Source organism: Apus apus, chromosome 18, assembly GCF_020740795.1.
Source record: "Apus apus isolate bApuApu2 chromosome 18, bApuApu2.pri.cur, whole genome shotgun sequence".
NCBI classification, from domain to species: domain Eukaryota; kingdom Metazoa; phylum Chordata; class Aves; order Apodiformes; family Apodidae; genus Apus; species Apus apus.
In genome coordinates this window covers 140682-163013 of record NC_067299.1, presented here as the reverse complement: position 1 = coordinate 163013, position 22332 = coordinate 140682, and the positions used below count along the sequence as shown (strand labels likewise).

Here is a 22332-nt window from a genome sequence, read left to right as displayed (position 1 = left end):
CCTCCCCACCCTTATAGTGAAGAATTTCCTTCTAATATCTAACCTAAATCTCCCCTCTCTCAGTTTAAAACCATTACCCCTTGTCCTATCACTATCTTCTCTGATGGGAAGCCCCTCCCCAGCTTTCCTGTAGGCCGCTTCCAAGTACTGGAAGACCGCTATAAGGTCTCCCTGGAGCCTTCTCTTCTCTAGGCTGAACAGCCCCAATTCTCTCAGCCTGTCTTTGTAACAGAAGTGCTCCAGGCCTTTGATCATCTTGGTGGCCCTTCTCTGGACCCTTTCCAGTATTGGCTGGTGACACAGGTCTATATCATTCTTGTGCTGAGGGCCCCAGAACTGTGCACAGTATTCCAGGTGGGGTCTCACCAGAGCAGAGGGGCAGAATCCCCTCCCTGGCCCTGCTGCCCACACTTCTTTTGATGCAGCCCAGGATGCAGTTGCTCTCTGGGCTCCAGCACACAGTGGCGGCTCATGTCGAGCTTCTCATCAACTACCACCCCCAAGCCCTTCTCCTCAGGGCTGCTCTCCAGCCATTCTTCCCCCAGCCTGTATTTGTGCCTGGGGTTGTGCTGACCCAGGTGCAGGACCCTGCACTTGGCCCTGTTGAACTTCATGAGGTTGCCACTAGCCCACCTCTCCAGCCTGTCAGGGTCCCTTTGGATCGTGTCCCTTCCCTCTCGGGTGTCAACCACACCACACGGCTTGGTGTCATCAGCAGATTTGCTGAGGATACACTCACTGTCCATATCTCCAACAAAGATGTTAAACAGCACTGGTCCCAATACTGACCCATGAGGGACACCACTCGTCACCTGCCTCCATTTGGATATTGAGCCATTGACCACAACTTTCTGGGTGTGGCCATCCAGCTAATCTCTGTCAAATCCATGCCTTGTCAGTTTGGAGACCAGGATGTCATGTGGGACAGTGTCAAATGCCTTGCACAAATCCAGGTAGATGATGTCAGCTGCTCTGCCACCATCCACCATCTCTGTAGCCTTGTTGTAGAAGGCCACTAGATTGGTCAGGCATGACTTGCCCTTGGTGAAGCCATGTTGGGTGTCACCAATCACCTCTTTATTTTCCATGTGCCTTAGCAGACTTTCCAGGACAATCTGCTCCGTGATCTTGCCGGGCACAGAGGTGAGACTGACTGGCCTGTAGTTCCCTGGGTCTTCCTTTTTCCCCTTTTTAAAAATAGGGGCTATGTTCCCTTTTTTCCAATCAGTGGGAACCTCACCAGACTGCCGTGACCTCTCAAATATGATGGACAGAGGCTTAGCTCTGTTTTCATCTGCGAGCTCCCTCAGGACCTGTGGGTGAATCCCGTCAGGTCCCATAGATTTATGCACCTTCAGGTTCTTTAGATGGTCACAAACCTGCTTTACACCTACGATGGGGTTAGGTAATTCATTCTCCCAGTCCCTGCTCTCACCAAGCTCTTCAGTCCTTCTTAAGGAACTTCACTTAAGGATTTTGTAATGCATTATTTACATATGCAAGCTGGACAGTTTTGAAGTTTCTACCTTGAAAATTTCGTAGGGCTTCATCTTAAAGTGACTCTGCATGTCATTGTTCCTAAGGAGAACTTCTTCAAGTTAGATAAACATCATACATGTGCATAATTCTTGTCTCAGTATGTTGATAGAGACTATATACAGGGCTGAAATGTGCAACCATATTACCATTGCAGTTGTTAACTGTGTATCTAATGAGCCATGTTAACTGGCCACGCATTTATTTTAAGCAATGTCTTGCCTCTGAGTCAAGGGGGTGAGGAGTGACTCTGGAAATCCTCTGTGAAGGCCCTGAAGACAGGACCATGCATTTGCATTCTACGAGCAGGTCCTGCAGCTCCTGAAAACATGCAATCTACTCTGTAAATATTTAACTGTGGAAATTAAATTGGTGTGCTTCTGGGAGTGAGGTAGTTATGGCAACAATGTTTGCTTTACCAGTGCTTTGGAGAGCTACTTTTTTCTACTAACACTGGACCTAATTCAACATCCATTAATGTCAATGTAAGAACATAATTGAACTCCTTTCTTCTCTTTAGCTTCCTTTGTCTCTGGGTTATTCCTGAAGGCTTAACTTTCTGCACATCCTGCTTCTCTATGGAGTACTTTTTTTCCACTAGGAAAAAAAGGTGGGATTATTTTACTGATTCACCAGCAATAGGAAAAAGGACTCTGTTAGTGATGTATATGTCAGTCAATTAACAGCTAAATAGAAGCTCTGCTTCAATATATCTGCTCAAGGTATGTCCTAGAAGAACATAATATTTTTCAAGTATATTCTTCCTCAGAAGACCCCCCATTCTCTCTTGCAGAATGCTTGAAGTACTAGGTGGCACTCATGTTTTAGGATGGTAGTCTGGTCCAGGAGAAGAGAAGCAGGTTGAAGGACAGTGGTCGCAACAGGTCATTTGTCATCTGTTTCCTTATGCTTCACCTGTGTGTTTGTGTCTGGCTGTTGTCTCTTGCCTAACAGAGGTTACAACCTGTTGGTAAAAGGCCTGCCTTGCTTCACACAGCTCCTAGCACAGGAAGGGAAGCACCTTCAGCTCCTAACCACTGCTACAGTTTTAATGTGGAACAGATTGGCCAGCAGAACCTGCCTTCTGAAATACCATTGAAAACAACTGAAATTATGTGAAAAATGAATATGAGAATGAAATGTTTTGATTTGCCAAGATGCTTTTGAACCTGCATAACTTTTAAAACAATCTGAATTCAGGCATGAATGTAAAAATTGCTGAAATCAGAGCTAATTCATGAGCTACGTGAGTTATGTGTGTAAATCCAGCTATAGATTCCAGCTCTAAAACACATAAGGTGGCCCCACACTAGCAAGGTTGTAGTCAGTGCTTTCCTTTTGCCCCATTTCCCTGTTAGTATTTTTGGTCGAGCTGTGCCAGGTGCACCTACACAAAGACTGGGTCACCCTGCCAGATGGGGCCATAGCTAAGAGTGGGCAGGTGCTGTGGCTGGTGTCCTAAGGACCAAGACGAAGCAATCTTGTCGTGGCCACGAGAAGGCAAGAGCCCGTGGATCTGTGCAGGAGCACAGAGCTGGGTGGGTCAGGCTGGCCACAGCTGCAGTGACTTTGGATTACATGGTCTTAGCCTGTTCAAGAAGGTAAGTAGTGTGAAAATGCTGCAGCTTGGGACCCTGGGGGCTATGCTTGCTGTTTCCACCTTGTGCTGTAGAAGGCGTTGCTGAAATACTTTGTGTGTTTCTAGGGCTGGGAAAGCTGCCTCAGTGACAGCTGGAGGAGTGAGACTGGTTTCTGCTTGCAACTGAGGTTTCTGGAGTGGGCCAGCTCTCTGGAGGTTAATATAGGTAGATTTCCTATAGGAAATACATGGTGCACCAGACTGTTAGATTACTGTGAGAAGTGGGGGAGAAAGGGATGGGAATAAAGAGAGAGAATGAGTTATGTCTTAGTAGCTCTCGGTGATGCTTAGCTAGCTGTTTAATACTGAGAGGAATGTTTCTCAGGACATAGATAATACCGATTTATTTTTGTAATGGTACTTTGTATATACTGAGACTTACAGCCTTTCCTTATGCATTAAGCACTTGTCCTCTACCCTTTGGTATCTGAAAGTCCTGTGGAGCCAGAACCTGGGTCACTGTTGATTTCTGAAGCTGCTTGCAAGTCTTTTGGACTCCCACTAAAATCAGTAGGCACAGAATGTCACGAGTGTCTTGATCTAATTCCCTTAAGGAACGCTGTGTCAGTGTTGTTTCTCATAACCCCGTTACATAAACCTGACCTGAGCCAGCCTACATGGCTGGGAGCGGATGCAGCCCTGATCCAGAAGGGCTAGATCAGTGTATAACAGCACCCTGTTGTAGAGGAGCAGACCTGCAGGACTGAAAGCTGGGGGCTATTCAAGACGCTTTAAAGTTTACTCCCTCATTGAAAGGAAAGCAGTGCTAATCAGTTATCACTTAGTTACAGCAGTCTAAATTCTTACTCTGTAATGCACTTGTCTCTAGCAGGTGGTAGTCAGTGAAGTTATCTTGATCAAACCAAATGCAGAGCAAGAGCACAATCAGTGTTGATGAAGTCATGGGCAGAAAATGCTTTTTTTTTTTTTTTTCCATTAAAATGCAATTATTTATTTTTTTTTGCTACCACCCCCTTTGTTGTCAGGGAAGTTTTGCTTGGCCTTTTAATGAGCAGAACAAAAGCTTGAGAATCTTACTTGCATCTGCCTGGTAGAAATTAAGCAATCCCAAATTTCTGCATGCTTTAACCTCTCTTGGGAATCTGAGTCATTTTTTTATTGCACTGATTAATTTTTTGTGTTTTGCTATTCCTTTCCTTCTGTGAGTCAAACATGAGAATAGCAATGTTATGAAGGTTCATGTCTGGGCAGTTGGTCTTTAGTTGTGCCATGGAATTCTTCAGAGGAACAAGCTCCTGCAATCTCTTGTGGAGTTTAGTGCTCAGAAATGGTAAAGATTTTGCCTGCATTTTAGGGCAATCTGCAAAGAACCTGGTCTGCATATTGTAAATTCTGCAGGCTACTCCAGTGCAGGCAGCTGAGTGGAAGCCAACTAGTTCACTCTCAAAGTGTTTTCACTGGAACTTCCAGTTGTCTCCAAGGTTTGTAAATGTGGCTGAAATTTAAATGAAAAGTTACACTCCCTGTAGCTGTTGTCTTTCAATTGGGAAAAGAATCTCATTCTGAACATGAAGCTAAGTAGCACCAATTACACAAAGGGTAAGGCTGTTTGTGCTGCCTTCCCCCTAACATCATCCCTCTGGCTTCCCTCTCATGCCTCTGCAACCAGTCTGAGTATTTAAGCTGGGGGGCAGAGAATGAGTAAACTTCTTTAAAAAGGGAAGAAAGAAAAGAGTGGTTGCTTCTCTTGTCAAGTCTTCCAGTGTGGATTCCTAACCACCTCAGGAGCACGTGCTTAACAGGAGGTGGCACCATCAGTGCCTCTTAAAGCGCACATTCTGACTCTTTTTCTTTCTTCTTCCTCTTCTTTTTTAACTCACTAGTAGTAATTTCTGTCCCTTTTTGAGCTGTCACAAAAGTCCACAGTATTAATGAAACATAAATAGCATTGTTCAAACGGACCCAAACTGAGATGCTCAAGGGAGATCAAGCTAGACTATTCCATATAGATAGCTCCTTAAGCTGGCTCCTCCAGTGTCCTGAAATCTGTCCAAAACAGAACCAACTATATTAGGTAAGGGCTGCCCAGAGAATAATATAGCCCATCAAAGAAAAGTTGGCAACTAGTACATTTGTTCCCAGTCTAAAACATCACCCTTTGCTTCTCCAGCAGTCCTCATTAAGTTTTCAGAGTGGGGTTGTGCTGGATCTAAAATATGTGCTTTTGAGTTCCAGGGACTTTACTTCTCTGCTTTGTGACAAAGCTGTTAATGGCACATTTTGTCTCTGAATCTAAGCCCAAATAAACTATCTTCTACAGCTTCAGATACCCTTCTTTCCTTGATTCCTTGGGCTCCTCTGCCTTACCTTGCTCATAGCATGACTGGAGTGTGAGTGTGGTTCATGCAGGTTTCTCTGTCGTGCGCCACAAGCCTGGCTGGGTGCCGGGAGCTGTGGGGCTGTGGCAGAGTGTGGACACTTTGCAGTGTCGCGTGCAGAGGCGGAGTGAGCAGCTTGCCCTAGCTGAGATTAGTCTGTGCCTGAAAAAGCCCATAGAAATTGAGGCTGGGATATCTGTGCAAACAGCTGCTGCACTGCAGAACAGCAATGCTCCATAGATGCTTCTAAAAATCCTGGTATCACAGTCTCTCACTCTCCCCTTGGCATTTCAATTGGAAAACAGGTGACTAAAAATAGCCTACAGTCGGAAGCACCCGGGGAGCCATGATGTCTCATTAGTCCCTTAGCATTTTAGCATTTAATTTTTGTTATCCTGAATGTATCTTGATAGAAGGCTTCCTAGCAACTTATTAAGCCACTATAACAATATTTTCAAAAAAACAGGCTGCCTTTATGAACTGGGAAACTGATAAACACTTCCACATCAAAAGAAAAAATGCCCTGTGCTTACCCACTGAAATGGAGAGACCCCACAATTTTATCCCTGTCTTCCTCTTTTTTTTTTTTAATGGAAAAATTAGACAAGGCTCAATAAAGCAGAGCAAATATCAGTAATATTGGAGATCAGAGAGTCTGGGTTATTCTTTAACAGTAGTTTATATTGGGGAGGCAAGAGACAAAAAAAATCTGAGCTATTCCATATTGAAAGAATGGGATATCTAACCAGAAAGATTATAGTATGAACAAACCAGTCGGTAGGTACGGCAGGTTATAGCTTTTGTTTTTAATTGGTAGATGCTGATTAACTTAGGCTTTTCCCTGGCTGTCTGCAGCAATCTAGATAAAAATTGTACTGTTAGCTTTGCTTGCTTATCTCTCCTTTTCCACAAAATGTGGTGTTTTGTCACTGTCCCATCCTGACTTTTGAGAGTGGAAACCTTGACAAATGTGACCTGTATTCTAACATTCTGAAAATTAAGACATTGCCCTTCTTTTCCAACTTCCTCCCCAGCCGGTGTCAAAACTTAAAAAGCTCCCAAAATTGCCCTAAAGTAACAGCATAAAAATCTACAGCTGCTACAATTTCATACTATTCCTTAAAAGTTTTGATTAACTAATTTCTGAACACTTGTTTTTATTTTGTGGAACTGGTCTTCTAGAAATTGCTCAGATCACTGTCCTTGGCATGCTATTTAGAGTGAGCAGGGAGGATCGCTTCTTCTAAGAAACTTTCTGTAGCACTAACAGGTATGAAAAGCCATGACTATATGGGCATATTTGAAAGTGGAAGCTTTCCTGTAAGGTCTAGAGCACATCTTCCATGTGCTCTCATTTGTACATAAAGAGTTTTTGTGAGCTGCATTTCTGTCTCCCATCTGGAACTGGAAGCTGTTTGCCCTGTGCTCAGCAAATCTGTCCCTTTTATTGAAGAATTCTAAACAGTGCAGAGAAAACAGACAACCTTGATTAAAGTAGTGATTCTGCAGTGTGAAAACAAATACTAGGTCTAAATCAATTACTTACAAAATCCTGCTTAAATCCTGGGATGGTAATTATTGTCAACTTTCTTTCCATCTGTTTTCACACCTTGTGCCTTCCTTCTTATGGAGCAACCAGTACTGGGGAGCACTGAAGTTAAAACAGCAAGTACCATTTTTCCTTGCCTGCATTTAAGAAGGCTTCAGCCCTGACATTATTGACTGGCACCAGTCTGCTCCTGCTCTGATGAACCTTTAGTTGGATAGGCACTGGCTGTTGAGTAGACTTTGAGGCAGGAGGAAAGAGCATCTTTCAGTTCAGATTCAGTGAAGTAACAGATGAGGGGGCTGACTGGTTCAGCACTGAGCCTCCCTCAGCTCTTGCTTCTGCAGCTCTTGACATCTGTCTTGGCCATCAGTTACTATGCTTCTCTGCAGGGAAGGACCTGTGATATTGTTAGGAAAATTTTCATTGCCAAACCCAGGCATTTCACTGGCTGCCTTGCATCTGTTGTGGATTTTTTACAGCTGTGTGTCCAGCTTCAGCTGCAAAGCTGAGTAATCCTGGTGTCAGTGCAGCCTTAGTAATAAGTGCTGTATGAGGCCTTTCTGGTACCTGGGATTAGCTAGACCCTCATCACCAAGCCACTTGCCTTCCTGCTGGACAATTCCCTGTACCTGGGAGTATTATAAAGTCTTTGTTGGGAGTAATTGCCCATCCACTGCTGTCGTCTGTTATGCCTCTGTGGATTGTGATTTTGTTCACTTTGGTGTCTGGCAGAATGCTGCTCTCTTCCAAAGGGCTGGACTCGTGACATATCCTGTCTCTTTCTATTTTGGCTGTTGGTGACATAAACAGTGGAGAGAGGCCTCTCAAGCTATTTGAAGTTATGTTGCCAAGAGTTGCCACCTCAAGGCCTGTTCTTGGATCCTGGACAGCTTCTTTGACTGTTTCACTGGCATGAGCAGCCACAAAGCAGGTATATCTGCTGCCAGACACTTTCTCAGTCCTTCTGAGTAAAGCGGCACAGTGCAACCCATTTCTAGTGGGTGGCTGACGTGTAACTCTTGGCTGTGAACTGCTCTACTGCCTGCTGTGTTCTCTGACTCAATGTGGTGTCTGCTCCTTAGGGCTGCCTCTTAAATTCTCTGGTGACTTCAGGGAGGGTCTAGGAACTGAGCTTAAAGGGTTCTCCTGACCTTCATTACATCCTCCTCATCATCTGCTTTCCTTGAATCCCTGACTGCTGTATCACCGAAGTCCCACAACTGCTAATGGAACTAAACTCAGCATCACCCCTTATTGAATAAAAGCAAACAGTGTTGCTTCTATAGGACAGATCTGCCATTTACCTTACTTCTTCAGAAGTCTCCTAATTTGGCTCTAAAGGCTGCTTAAACCAGATTGAACCTAGTGTCAGCAGGCAAAGCCCTATAGAAGCCTGACTTGAATTCAGTCCTGGAGATATTAACCAACCAGTCAACTTTCAGCTTTGCTGCCCTGGACCATAAGCATAGACCTAGAGCAATTTTCCCTGCCCAGTTTGGCTGTGGCTCTTACAGAGGTTATATGTGCCCTCTGTAATGCATGAAAAAACCTGTGTGTCATTATGTGCTGAAAGGATCTAGTTGTAATCTCTGAAGCTTTTGCAAGTCTTCAGGAGAAAGAAAACATTTCTGGAGGTGTATGTTGTCAAGGGCTGGCAATTGTCTGCTTTCACTATCCAGGACAAGCTAAATGAATCTTTTCTCCTCGAGGGAGGCCTTGTGTTTCCTGCTGCCTGCAAAGGCTGCAGTTAATGCCCGTTCAGGCAGCTATGCCAATGGAAAACTTTTTTATTATTATTATTTATTTATTTATGTTTCCCCAACAGTGACTGCATCTAGCCCAGTCCAAAAGAGTCATTAAGCATGAATGTGTGTTGGAATAATGGTGGTGTTTTGTGTGAGCAACAGCAGAGCTTATGCTTTCCTACATCCAGAACTATTGTGCAAAGGTCTAATTTCTTTTTGCCGCTTTGGGGGAGGGTGGTGGGTGGGGAGGCAGCACATCTGCAGTGACTCCTAGATGATAGAATCTGGGGCAGGGAAAAGGAAAAAGCTACTTTGTAAAGCATATTCTTCCAGTACAGTTTGCTGGTATCATTTCCACTAAAAATTGTTAAACAACATATGGGGCACTTGTTGATGGTGGTGCCAGTTTATGTTCAAATTACAAATCAATTTTATTAAACTGGTATCAAATACTAATCCAATCTTCTTTCAATGACTGGGTCAGAATCTGATTTTAAAGTGTGTTTTAATAGAGCCACTAATATAACTTTGATTAAAGACAAAGATTGCTCTTAAATTTTATTCAGGGTCTGCTTTCTCTAAGCAAAGGAGTGCAGGAAGGGATAGCTGAGCTGGCAGGAAAAAGCAATGTCTTTCAGGCTGATAAGGTAGTAGTGTATCGTGATCCAAGTTCCAGCCTGTGCCTACTGCCATATGTAAATACAGTAGCTTGGGATATCTCCTGCAGTGTGCCATCACTGCAAGGTATAAATTTGCTCTTTGTGATGTAAGTTTAAAGGAGTTGTTAAATGAAGAACCTCTGAGTAGGCGGAGCTCTGGGAACATACATCTCAATTCCACTTCTGCCTTTGGTCTCTCTACTTCACTTTTCCTGTCAACAAAAGGGGGTAGAAGACAAAGGATTTAGGAATTTAGTGTTTATTGGATCTGAGTATGGTATTGTTCATGGTCTCCATACAGTTCAAATTCTCAAGACATTTCAGAAGAAAAGTTATTCTTCCAGAAAAATTAGCTAAATCTTTTTGTGGCATAGAATATGGTGGTTTTGAAAACAATTCGCAGAGCTTGATCCACTCCAAATTTGTATTAAAATCCAATTAAAGCAGGTAGTTTTATCCCATTGATTACAAATCTGCTGCTTCCCAGAAGCAATGGTGGGAGGTCACATCTGTACAAGACACAAGCTGTTTGGAAGGTACTGCAACTTTCACAGCAGGAAGCAGCATGAGGAGGGAATTCACTACTCTGGTCCAAACAGCCTTTCTCTAGGATGGCTTTACTTGGTGGCTTAGTGATGCTTTAGCATCTTTGGGAAAGCAATCGTGGTCAAATCTTTTAAACTAGACTTCAAGTGAAACAGCAGAGACAATGTGACTCAAGACAGAATTTTCCAGTATGTAGCACAGTCACCATAGCTGAGGGAGGGTGAACTGTAGTTGGCTTACAGCTGTCTGATGGTGAGAATTGCTGGGAGTCGTGGCTATTCTACTTAAGCCTCAAATAAAACCACTTAACTCGCTCTATTCTCAGGGGTATTTGCGGTGACTCCTTCAGTGAACTACTAAGCAACACCCAGAGTAAATAATGCATTTATTTTTATACCTACCAACTTGGTATTGGCACAGGGCTTGGTTGTGTTGTGTTTACTTGGCTCTGTAATTGTATGCTTCCTTGGGCAAAAATTTTGCTTACTGTGCTTTACTTGGTGGTGTTCTGACATGTAAATAAAATACAAGCCCTCATAAGCTTTCTGCCTGTCTCCTCCCTTTATTCCCACAAAACAGGCTGTCACAACATTTCATCAGGTGAGTTTCTCCCAATTCTTGGAAGGTCTGGAGAAGATGATCTACTTTTGTGCTTGATGCTTTTAGAGGAATGCTACTGGTGAGGCTCCTGAAGAAGGAGGAAGCAAGTTGCCCTAAAAGTTCCTTAGTTCAGCTCTTTCAGCAAGCTGTAAGCTGCTTGCCTAAATGCTGACTTAAAAGGCCATGGGTTGCAGCAGTTCGTCCTCTGCATTGACACAGGACTTGGCAACAGTGAAAGGATTTTTGTTACTAAAATCCAGAGCAACCTCTTGCAGGAGCAGTTTGTACGGGCAGTGCTGCAGCAGGGACCGAATCCTGCGCCCCGCGGTGTCCGCTCCGGCCGGCAGCTCCGCGCTGCCGGGGGCACGGGGCGATAGACCCTCTCCCCGTTTCTGCCCTGACATCCCCGCGCCGGTGGCTCCGAGGAGCACACCTCGACTGCAGCTGGGCCCGGATCCCTCCTGGGCCGGGGCGCCGCGGGGGCTCCCGGGCGGGGCCGGCCCCGCTCTGGGCCCTGCCGCCCGCAGGAGCGGGAGGTCTCGGCCTGTGCCTCGCCCCGGCGCGGTCGCTGCGGCAGCACAAGGCGAGCGGTGCGGGCGGGCTCTGGGGCACCCGCCGCCGCGCCCTCCCCGCAGGAGGGCTCCGGGCCTCGCCGGCCCGACCCCCGCTCTCCGCTGCGCCTTTTAACGACGGCGGCTGCGCCGCGGCGGGCGGGCTGCGCGGTGGGACCGGGCGGTGCGGCGGTGTCTCCCGGCCGCGTCTTTTGGTGCCGCAGCCGAGTGGGCGGTGCGGGGCCTCCGCCGGGAGCAGATGGGGTGGCGGAACGCGGGGTGCTGGCGCGCCGGGAGAGCCCCACGGGCGAGCACCTGACGCGCCCGGTGACGGCTTGGCTGCGGGCGGGCAGCCCTGCAATGGCGAAAGCTCCGCGCCCAGGTGAGTGCTGAGCCCGCGGGGCGGGAAGGGAGCCCCGAGGGGAGCGCGAGGCCCGGGCGGGAACGGCCCCGAGGGGAGCGCGAGGCCCCGAGGGGAGCGCGGCTCCCGGTGCGGCTCCCGCGCCGTCCCGGCCCCTGCCCGCGCGCCCTGCGGACCCGCCGCCCGCGCCCTGCGCCGGCGGGCTCCGACTTGTGTGAACGAGACTCGGGTGCGTTTGCCCTCCTTGCATTTTCCAAGCAGGGTCTGTGCTGCCGTGGGCAGCCGCGTCGGCCGGTGTCGGTCGTCACGGAAGCGCTGCGCGGGGCTGCGGGGTGTTGGGGCCGTCCCCCGGTTGCCGCTGTCTCGCCCTCCCGGCTCCCCCGCCTGGTGCCGGGCCAGGAAGGGGCTCTTCCAGCTCGAAGCGGAGCTCTGTGGCTGCTGCCTTGTGGGGCCGGCGCTTGCTGCTGCCCGCTCGGGAGAAACACTCCGGAACGCAGCAGCCGCGGGCTTCCCTGGGCAGGGTAAACGTGTGCGGCTTGGCCGGGCTTGCTGGAGGGAGATGCAGATGCGGTCTGTGCTGCGCCTCGCAGATTCACATGTTTTAACTCGTGCTTCTTCCAGAGTCAGATCAATTTGGCGGTCGGTTGAATTACTGGGGCCAGCATCAAAGCCCCCAGTGCCCCATGTCTGATGGCAGCCCCGCAGCAGGTGGTGTGTGCTCTGTGGGCATGAGTGCTCGGTGTCAGCTGGCAGAACAGGGGAGAAACCTCTTGCTGTAGCAGAAATGGTTCTATTCTAGGTTGTGTGCACACGCAGCCTGTTGCCTTTGAAGGTGAAGGCCTAAATGTGCTGTGGCTGATTGCCTGCTGGTCTGTGTGTGACACTTGCCTGGTGTTTGGGTCCAGTTCTTAGCACAGCTTTACAGCACCATGATACTTTTAAAGCTAAACCCAAAGTTTTTGCTCTGCAATGCTTCCTTTTTTTTTTTTTTTAATTTATTTTTTATTGTTCTCCCAAAGTAAACATAGTAAATCAGTGGCAGCCCAGAGACATACAGCGCTCAGGAACATGAGACCATCAATAATTTCAGAAGATGTAAATTTAGTATTGGTCTAAATGGTTGTTTTCTATCCTTGGAAGATGAAGAAATAACCAAATGAAGGAAAAGTTTCATTGTTTGTTTTCTTTGGCATTGATTTGCACTCCTTTTAACTTTGATAGGAAAATAAGGGAGCATTGGTTTCAATTTCAGTGGTACTTTATTAATGTAGCCTGCATACATAGCTTGGTGCTTCTCTTGGATGTGATTCCACTCACTTCAGTAGACAAAATATGACTTCTGATGCCAGCTTTTCAATGTTGTCACTACTTAGTGTAGAGGAAGGCAAGAACTGGCCATTCACAAAGGTGTTCTGATAGAACATATCTGCTTTAGGAACAGGGAAAATGCTCTGCTTTTATAAACTGGGCCTTCTGAGTTTATCAACATGAGCTGTAATATGCACAGATGTAGAAATGCTGTGGCTGTTTTGCTAATAAGTACCCTGCCTTGCAGCACCTGCCAATGTTGTAGCCTTATCACAAAGACAGACCATCATTCTAGTAGCCATGAAATCTACTTGGTCACTGTTGGATGACATGTGTGCTTGTAAAGGAGTTTCAGAGGTGGTTGACCTGACTCATCTGAGTAGCCAGATCTCGCCTAGTGGATTCCAGATTTTAAGCACATGGAATAGCACCTGGGTATGAATGCTTGCACATTTTTAGGATTGCAGGTTGCAAAGCCATATATAATGGCATCTGTAGAACTCTTCCTGTTATGTTCCTGTAGGGGTGATGTGGTATCTGCTTTTCATCTCCTATTTAATTTTTTAACAGGGAGCAGTGACTCAAAAATGCCAGATCCTCCTCAGAAAGCCAAAATCTTGACACCCTGAAAGTATTGTCTTTCAGATGTGATGCAGGCAGTCCACCTACAGTCATTGCAGGGAAAGGATAGAGAATATTCATATCTGGTTTTTGGGTGTGAATTTGGAGGAGGTGATGATACTGCTGAGAGGGAGAGTGAAGTTAATTTTGCTGTGGGGAGGCTGGCATCTGAAGCATCAAGAAACAGCTCTAAGAGATGTAAATTTACAGGAAATCTTGATATAGAATTTAAAGCCTGAGTAGCCATGTTAAACCTACTCTCTCTCTTCCTCCATTTCATCAGTAGTCCCATAAGGTGCAAAACTGGATATGTCACTGGTACTTTAAAATAGGAGCTTAAAGGCCTGCGTGGCTTAGTTTCTTGGTTTATTTCCTGTATTCAGTAAGCAAGTATATGCCTGTCCTTACCATCTGCTGCAGAACTGCCAGTGGAAGGATGTACAGAATAGGTAACCAGGGACTTCTCATTACTGAACTGCTATGAAATGAAAAACACTGAGTGAGTAATGGGAGAGAGGAGCTGATTATTTTTGATGCTTCTGACCACAGTGGTGTCTGGACTGTTCTTCAGTTATCTCATTCACTTGACTTCTTGACAAAGGAACCTTCATTTTGTATGGACTTTCTTCTGCCTTTATGTCTCTGAGTTTGTAAGCTGTGCTCTTTGCCCTCCTTTAGATTTTTATCTAGGGACTCATGCAGCCACAATAAGAATACAGAGAGCTCCCCCCCCGACCCTTTCTAGCCTTTCCTGGTACCTGCTCGATCTTGCTGACTGTCTTCAAGCTGCTTCTCCTGCCTGCATCCTGTCCAAAGCTGCTTTCTTTCCAAAACTGACCGCTTTATTCCTTCCTTAATGCATCCCTTTACCTCTCAAATTTTCCTTTGTACCTTTCAGCCCTTTCCCCACCTCTTAGAAATCCTGTCTCAGTACACTGCCTCTGTCAACCCAGGACTGCTCTCAGAAGGAATATTGTAACATCTCTGGGCTGCAGCTTCTGATACACCTATTGATTTTGTTCACTCTAAGATTCTGCTTGCTTTATTGCCCTTTCAGAATTACCTTTCTTCTCCTTTTCTCCTGCTTATGTGCTCCTGGCTACTTGCTTTTCATCTTTGCTCCCTCTTAAACCAAAAACTTTTTCCTAGTGCTTGTCCTCCAAGCTCCCACTTGTGTCCCTTTTAATTCTTCCTCTTATATCCACTTTCTGAAGTGCCAGCAATGCTTCCAAGTCCGCAATTCACAAGACTGTAAGCATACACAGATTTCAGCAAGGGCAGGACTCAGCCTGTACTTAGTGTACTGCAGGTTCATGAATGGAAGGTATGGTTTGATGATCTGATGGCTTGCTGCCAGCAATAAGAGAAATCTTGTGTATTCCCACCTCTTTCCTGTGCCAGCTCCCAAGCTTTCCCAGCTCTTCTGTAGTCTAGTTCTGGGAACCTAACAGGTGGAAAATTCTTAGTTATCTTAAATGTTTAGAAAGTTTTTTTTCTGCTGGTTTTACAGTCTTTCCTGGTTCAGCTGCAGGGTCAGGTGACTGATTGCCTTCTCTGGTGGGAAGAAGGAATTGGGATCACATCTCTTAAAATCAGCCACTGAATAGGCGGTTGGATGCATCTCCCCTGCCTCTGCATGGGCCTCTCACTCCTTTATTTGCCTCCCATGTCTGACTCTTGATTTTCCTCCCTCTCCCCTTGGCCTGCCACTCTTCTGTTTTCCTCCCCCTCTCTCCTTTGGGGCTCCCACTTCCCCACTCTGGCTCCCCATCTTCCTCTGGACTTGTGCTCTCCCATTCCCCTCAGCATCCCCATCCTGTTTGCCTTGGCTGTGCTCGCTCTCTCAGCCTTTGGCCTCTTGCTGTCTCCCCCTTCTTTTCACTCTCAGCCTCCATCTCTCCCATAAGATTATCTTTTTAGATTTTCCTCCTCTCCTCTGCCTGTCTGGCCTTCCGCTTTCCCCTCTGAGAGCTCTCTCTCTTGGCCTTGCACTTTTTTCTTCCCTATGCCCCTTGGCCTTGTGTGCTTGCTCTCTGACCTCCCTCTTGCTTCCCACTTTTTATTTTTCTCCCTCTTCCCCTCTAGCCTCACCCTTCTATAGGCTTCCCACTCCTCCCCAGTTGCTTTCACTTGCAGTGGTTTTCATTTAAATTGATTTTTCAGTTCCGGTCTCTGCTACAGTTTCATTGTGTGACTTTGGATGAATTCTTTGTGGCATGACTAACAACAATAATGGTATATATTGTCCTTTTCTGGTGGTCTGTGCACAGGTGAGGGCTTACTCTGAGAGCACTTCAGTTTTCATGCTGAAATAGTTTGAGGGAGGATCAGCATCTCCCTCCATCTTGCCTGGGCTCCTGACTCTCAGAGAGTGCATCCAGTAGTTAAATTCCTATCTCTCTAAAGTACATCTTCAGTATTACATTTGCCAAAGAAGAAATAAAACAAAACTAGAAACTAACAGTGGGTAATTTTGGCCTCCAGTAAGTCTTAACTGCGTAGTCACTAGGTAACACTGTGTGGGTAGATCAGTTAAATCACTTAATGGGTAGGCAGGAAGCATCTGAAACCAGCAGAACAGAAGAAGTATTATGAAACAGCAGCCAATAGCAACAGGAAAGGTCATTCCTTCTACCCAGCATCTCTTTCCAAGTAGAAAAAGGACTTGTGCTTATTTTCTTAGGAAAAGCTTCCCTGAATCCAAAATGGTCACAGTTCTAAAACTAGTTTTGACAAGTGGAAATGTTTTAATCTATGTAACAGAGTGTATTTTTTATTATTTTTTAATTGAGATTAATTCAGTCTTGAATGCTTTGTTATGGAAAAGACTGAGTTTTCTATAGCTATGAGAACACTGTGTGCTTTTTTGTCTCTGCTAACTAGGTTGGTGTGGTAGTAGTATTCAGGAGTGGTTTTTTTATGGTTGCCCATCTGTGACATGTGCTTATGTCTAGGCTTGTTTGGCAAATGCTTATTACCAAGCAGAAGATGTAGCAAACTGTTAGACCTGCTGCAAAGCTTGAAATCTCTGATACTGTAACAGTGACATGAATTGCATTCAATTAGTTTTGTGGGAAAGCCTACTGCTGTAATCACATCCCGTGACAATTGTTCTTATGCCAGGCTGCTTGAATGCATCTTCTGGGAAGGTCTGGTGCCTAGGTGGTCTGTTGGACTAGCCTGGTACGTCAGCAATACTACCAGCGCACACGAAGGGCTGGGATGACTGGCATTCAGAGCAGCTTGCTTTCTTTCCATCTGTCCGTTTTGCCTGACAAGGTAACCATTGATTCATGCCTTGTTAAGGAGAAGAGGCCTTTTAGGAGATGCTGGAGTGATTCTTAAGCTGATGCTTCTGAGCTGTGCCTACTGTTCTGCTACTCTGCCCTCTCACAAGTATGCTTCAGGTAGAAAATAATTCCCAAAGTGTTTGTGCTGATGCTGCTGGTAAAGTTCTGCTGTAGACGGTGATGACTTGAGTAAAGGTTTTCTTTTTCAGCTGCAGTCAGTGTTTGTAAAAGCTAATTGAAGCTAAGAAGGCAGAACCAGTGAAGAAAGGTACCATGGCTGAGGTTTCATAGCAGGGCTAGGCTTTCTTTCAAATACCTTTGTAAAACAGCTTTTAATCTCATTAGTTCTAATGGCAGAGCCCTGTATCTTGGGAAGTGTTATGTCCACTAGAGAACATAATTTCTGTAGGCAAACGTTGCTTCCATTTTATAGAAGGTATTACTGTGCTCCCCATACGTTTCATCTCCAGGTATATTGCACCTAAAGAACCAGGGTCTACTGTGTGCAGTAATGGCTTATTCTAAGTCAGAAGTAATGCCACTTACTGGAATGGAACAAGTAAGTGCCTTTTCTTTCTCCTGACTTGATAGGCATTTTATGTTTTCCATAACAAATACTACTGGAACAGCATTTTTGGTACTAGTAGCAGAGCATGTGGAATTATTGAGTGACAGCGGTGAGCCATTCTGTCTTGTCCTATAAGTCCCAAGCACGCTAAGTGAGTTTTGGACACAGGGTCAATTCTGTGGCAATTCTTAGTCAAGTAAAATCCTGAATGTAAAAGAAACTTTGGCTTCTCCCAGAAGAAAAGCACTTGTGCATTTTTTTGAACTCTGCTCTTGAAAATGTTCCTCTTGTATCATTCTGTCAGGGTGCCTCAACAGCCTATGGGAACTACATGGGCTTCTTGTTCAACTACTGTGACTGGCAAATTAGTGATATAGTGAATTTCTGTTAAAGACTTTTCTACATGTTTTCCCCTTCTATCCATAGAAATTGTGATCCTGAAAAACTGAAATGAAATCTAAGTTGCTACCTTGCTTGCAAAAATTGCTGAGATCTGGCTGCGAAGAATCAGTCAACAAATGTGGTAAAGAGGTTTGTTGACATAGAAGTGTCAAGAGTCATTATGAGGAGTTGGCCTGTATTTTTGAAGTAGTGCAGATTCTCTGAAACAAAATAGTAAAATATGCAGCAGTTGACACTGTAAATCAAATCAGTAAGTCCAGGCAATACCAGAGTCTAATGTAATCAAGAAATGTTAATAGAGTCACATTAAGGTAGTTAATGCTAATCGGCTGGCACAGAAGAAAGCAGACTCAATAAGACTAATGCATTAGGGTGATGCAATGCAGTCCAGCCAGCTTAAATGCAGATGTGGAGAACTGCTGCAGTGAGCTTACACAGACTTGTGCTACTGACTGCTGTGGCTATGTTTAAGCTGCTTCTAAATCTAAAAGCATTCCTAGTGCAATATAATAAAACTAATGCTCCCAGGCATTTTTCTTATACCCAGAATTTATGCCTGGAGATTTGCGACACTTTTCCCTGAACTCCTTTCACAGTCTGCATCAAACTCCAAGGTCACTGGAAGTATAAGCTTTCTCTGTGTGGCCAGCACTTCTACTGATTTCCAGCCAGGCTATTGGTAGTTCTCCACGAAGCCAGTGTTTTCTTTGGAGTACTTCTGAAGGCTTTACAATATTTATATAGCCTTCTCCCTTCCTTACTCACTTCCTCCCTTCCCAGCAAATTCTAGTGACTAAAACAGAAGATTTTTATTCTGGCAAAAAAACAATCCCTACAAGGCCCTTTAAGCTGTTCTTCAGCCAGAAGTTCCTTCAACTTCCCAGTATTCATCAGGAGGCATTTAATCTAGATTAAGTAGCACTAGAATGATGTTGGTTAGGGAAGTACTTATGGTATTTCAAGTTATAGTTGAAAGTGTTAGTGCAACCACTGACTTTTTTTTTTTTCCCTGGTGGGAGGTGGATTTGTGTTTACTTCCATTTTTCCATGAGCAGCATACTGTGCTGGAGATGAACAGCTTAACACTGTCATGCCAGTGTTGGCTTCGTGGCTGAGGGAAATGGCACTCTGCTTTTGGAGAGGGCCTTAGTTCCATTCCTGAAAGCCACTGTATCCAACACTAAGGAAGTACAAACTTGGAAAATGAATAGCTTTCTATGTCCTACTACTGCTTGTAAGCATAAATTACTAGCAAAAATTAAAAAGTTAATATATTTTAAGAGAAGCTTTGAATGCCTGAACACTTCTAGAATGATTAGATAAAACATATGACCTGAAACACCTTAGAGCTGTTTTATCTATGGGTCATGTGTCTTGCAGCACTGCAGTTCTGGCATTGAAATTCAGTGCTGCTACATTTGTTTCTTCCCATTTTTGACTTCACAAACGCTTGTTTGTTTTTTAAATCTGTACTATGTGCTTTCATTAGAGCCTCTGTAGGCTGTTGTCAAGATTTCCATACCTCAAAACTGCTATCTGTGCAGTTGCAGCAATAGGAGCTTACTGACATTCTCTTCTCTGCATTCCCTCTGATCAGAATACATTGTGTATCATGACAGAGAGTATTTTTATCATTCAAATTGGAGTGTCTACACAATAATTTAATTTACATGCACATATACATGTTGGGTTTATATTCTCTCTCTCCACCACTGCCAATTTTCTCAGTATTGATCTGGTTTAACACACATCTCTTCTACAACAAAAGTAGAACAAGCTGCTGCTAGGGAAAAAAAAAAAAAAAGGAGGTGGATTTATTTTTTTCATTGCTTTCTGTATTGTGAGCTAAATGGTAAAACTTGATTGGCAATAAATTAATGAATGTAAAGATTCTGTAGTGGGGCTCTGCAGCTTTTGTGCTCTTCACCTTGATGGAAACAGTTAACGCATACTCATCTAATTTCCCCTCACCTTTGCTGAGATGTTATTATTTACTGTACTTACTCTGTTTCTGTGGTATGTCTGTCTAGCCTTATGTAGTGAACATAAACCTGCCATGAATATATGGGTTCTTTAAATTTTTTGGGTTCTTTAAATTTTTTGAGTTCTTTAAATAAGTGTTTAATACTAGTTAATGATTATGTAATTCCACGTCAATTTTCCCTTGTTTTAAGGAGTCTTGGGTTCTTACTGGTCTGGGAAATAAACAAACTTGTCCTGTTACATGCTAAAATGATGAGTAACAGGACATAAAGTGGAATTATATGGATTCACTGCATATGCTCTGATGCTGTCTACCTATTTCCTTTGATCTGAGTTTGCCCCAGGGATTTTCCTGTGAAGTGATGCGGTAGCCAAATTTCTGAATCCTTGTTTAAACACCTGAATGAATGGCCAGAGTTATTTACATGAGGCTGATACAGAGCTATGGCTTCATTATGATTACTAAGCTTGGAGCACGACACTTCAACTCATTTGATACGCTGACTTCGTCTGTATAGATAGATCCCTGCTGGGATAACTATTGTCCCCAGCAAAGTTATGCCAGAAGACATACAGTGCTGTTAGCCACGTTTAATGCTGCACGTATTTGCTGTAGTCTTATGAGGACAGTAATAGATGGAAAAAGCACTAGAATGGAGAGGACTTGTGGTTGTTTCCCACTACATTTGCAAGGTGTAAATCTATACATGTGTTTAGTTTACTGTTTAAAGATGAGATTTGTATGAGGATTTTGATTGTGAAGTCTAATCCCACTGCTCTATTAGAATTGAAGCCTGTGGTGATCTTTTCTCCTCCTTGGAAAGGCATAAGGTTGTGATATACATAAGATGCCTGTGACTTATGTTGAGGTCTGTTAACAGCAGCAGTAGTACTTCTGAGTGAGTCTTTGTACAGTCTTCAGAACTGTAGGATCCTGATTTAGACTTTTCCATCTGTTTTTTCTTTGGTTGATTTTTTTTTAATATATATATACCATAGTTGCATTTCAACTCTTAACTCCTATGCAAAGGGCATACTTGCTCCTCAGGCATGTGCCTAAGAGCTTGTTTTGCAAGGCAGCAGCTATTAACCCAATTTTGAATTTCCATAGGTCAGAAATGAAGGGTAAAGTCAGAACGGTAGAGTGTATCTTTTTCACACTGGTGTTGCTGCTCTTTAAGATTTTAGGTGCTTTTAAATAATGTTCAGGGCTTTTTATGCACTAACATCGTTGCTGAAGTAGTAGTTTGTTTGCCTAGGGACCGAAATCTGGGTGTTTAAAATAATAGTTCTTAGGCACTATGTATGGAAAATGGACTCGAGGAGTGTTTTTTTCACTGAAAATCAAAACAAAGTGTTAGCTTTAAACATTATCCATAAGATTACTGAAGAAAATGCTGGTTTTCAAGTTGAGAATCCTCCTTTTTTCTTTTTCTTAAAATTAGTACAAATTTATCTGTATTTTTAAGGGAACTGGGAATTGAGTAAAAATAATAGCTGTTACAAAGTCTTTAAGCAGTCACTCTGCTGTACCAATGAATCACAGCAAATGAATGATAATCATAATGAGGAATGAGTCTTCAATGAATCATACTTACTGTGTCAGGTGATTGCATAATTCAACAGTTCTTTTCAATGGATGCTTGACATAAAAAGAAAGTACAGGACCAATTGTGATCCTAGTATCTAACATATAGTTAGGCCTTTCTGGTTTACTAATTACAAATTAGTTTGAGTATGATAATCCATTGGGACCATCTAACCTGTCATGACTACATATCACAGAATCACAGAACCTTAGGGGTTGGAAGGGACCTCAAAAGATCATCTGTCCAACACCCCTGACAGAGCAGGATCACCCAGAGCACATCACACAGGAACACGTCCAGGTGGGTTTTGAATGTCTCCAGTGAAGGAGACTCCACAACCTCTCTGGGCAGCTTGTTCCAGGGCTCTGTCACTCTCACAGTAAAGAAGTTTTTTCTGATGTTTACGTGGAACCCCCTATGTTCCAGTTTGCACCATTGCCCCTTATCCTATCACTGGACATCACTGAAAAAAGCCTGGCTCCGTCCTCCAGACACTCACCCTTAACGTATTTATAAACATTGATGAGGTCACCCCTCAGTCTCCTCTTTTCCAAGCTCAAGAGACCCAGCTCCCTCAGCCTTTCCTCATAAGGGGGATGTTCCACTCCCTTAATCATCTTTGTGGCTCTGCGCTGGACTCTTTCAAGCAGTTTCCTGTCGTTACTGAACTGAGAGGCCCAGAACTGGACACAATACTCCAGATGCGGCCTCACCAATGCAGAATAGAGGGGGGGGAGAACCTCTCTTGACCTACTAACCACACCCTTTCTAATGCACCCCAGGATGCCATTGGCCTTCTTAGCCACAAGGGCACATTGCTGGCTCATGGTCATCCTCCTGTCTACCAGGACCCCCAGGTCCCTTTCTCCTACACTGCTCTCCAGCAGATCAGCCCCCAACCTGTACTGGTCCATGGGGTTGTTCTTCCCCTGATGCAAGACTCTACACTTGCCCTTGTTGAATTTCATCAGGTTTCTCCCCACCCAACTCTCCAGCCTGTCCAGGTCTTGCTGAATGGCAGCACAGCCTTCTGGTGTGCCAGCCAC

The 22332-nt window shown here is 44.6% G+C and overlaps 1 protein-coding gene across 4 annotated transcripts in view; it reads left to right on the top strand.

The window, feature by feature from the left end:
• Positions 1–22332, top strand: part of PITPNM3 (PITPNM family member 3) — a 93514-nt gene that overhangs the window by 1797 nt on the left and 69385 nt on the right. For 3 of the 4 annotated variants that reach the window (XM_051635575.1, XM_051635576.1, XM_051635574.1), the window contains exon 1: positions 11284–11546. The exons of the other annotated variant lie outside the window; for it this stretch is intronic. In XM_051635575.1, coding sequence (XP_051491535.1) covers positions 11525–11546 — 22 coding nt within the window. In that variant the 5' untranslated portion in view covers positions 11284–11524. Of the gene's footprint in view, positions 1–11283; positions 11547–22332 lie in introns of those variants that run through there. 4 annotated transcript variants of the gene reach the window in all.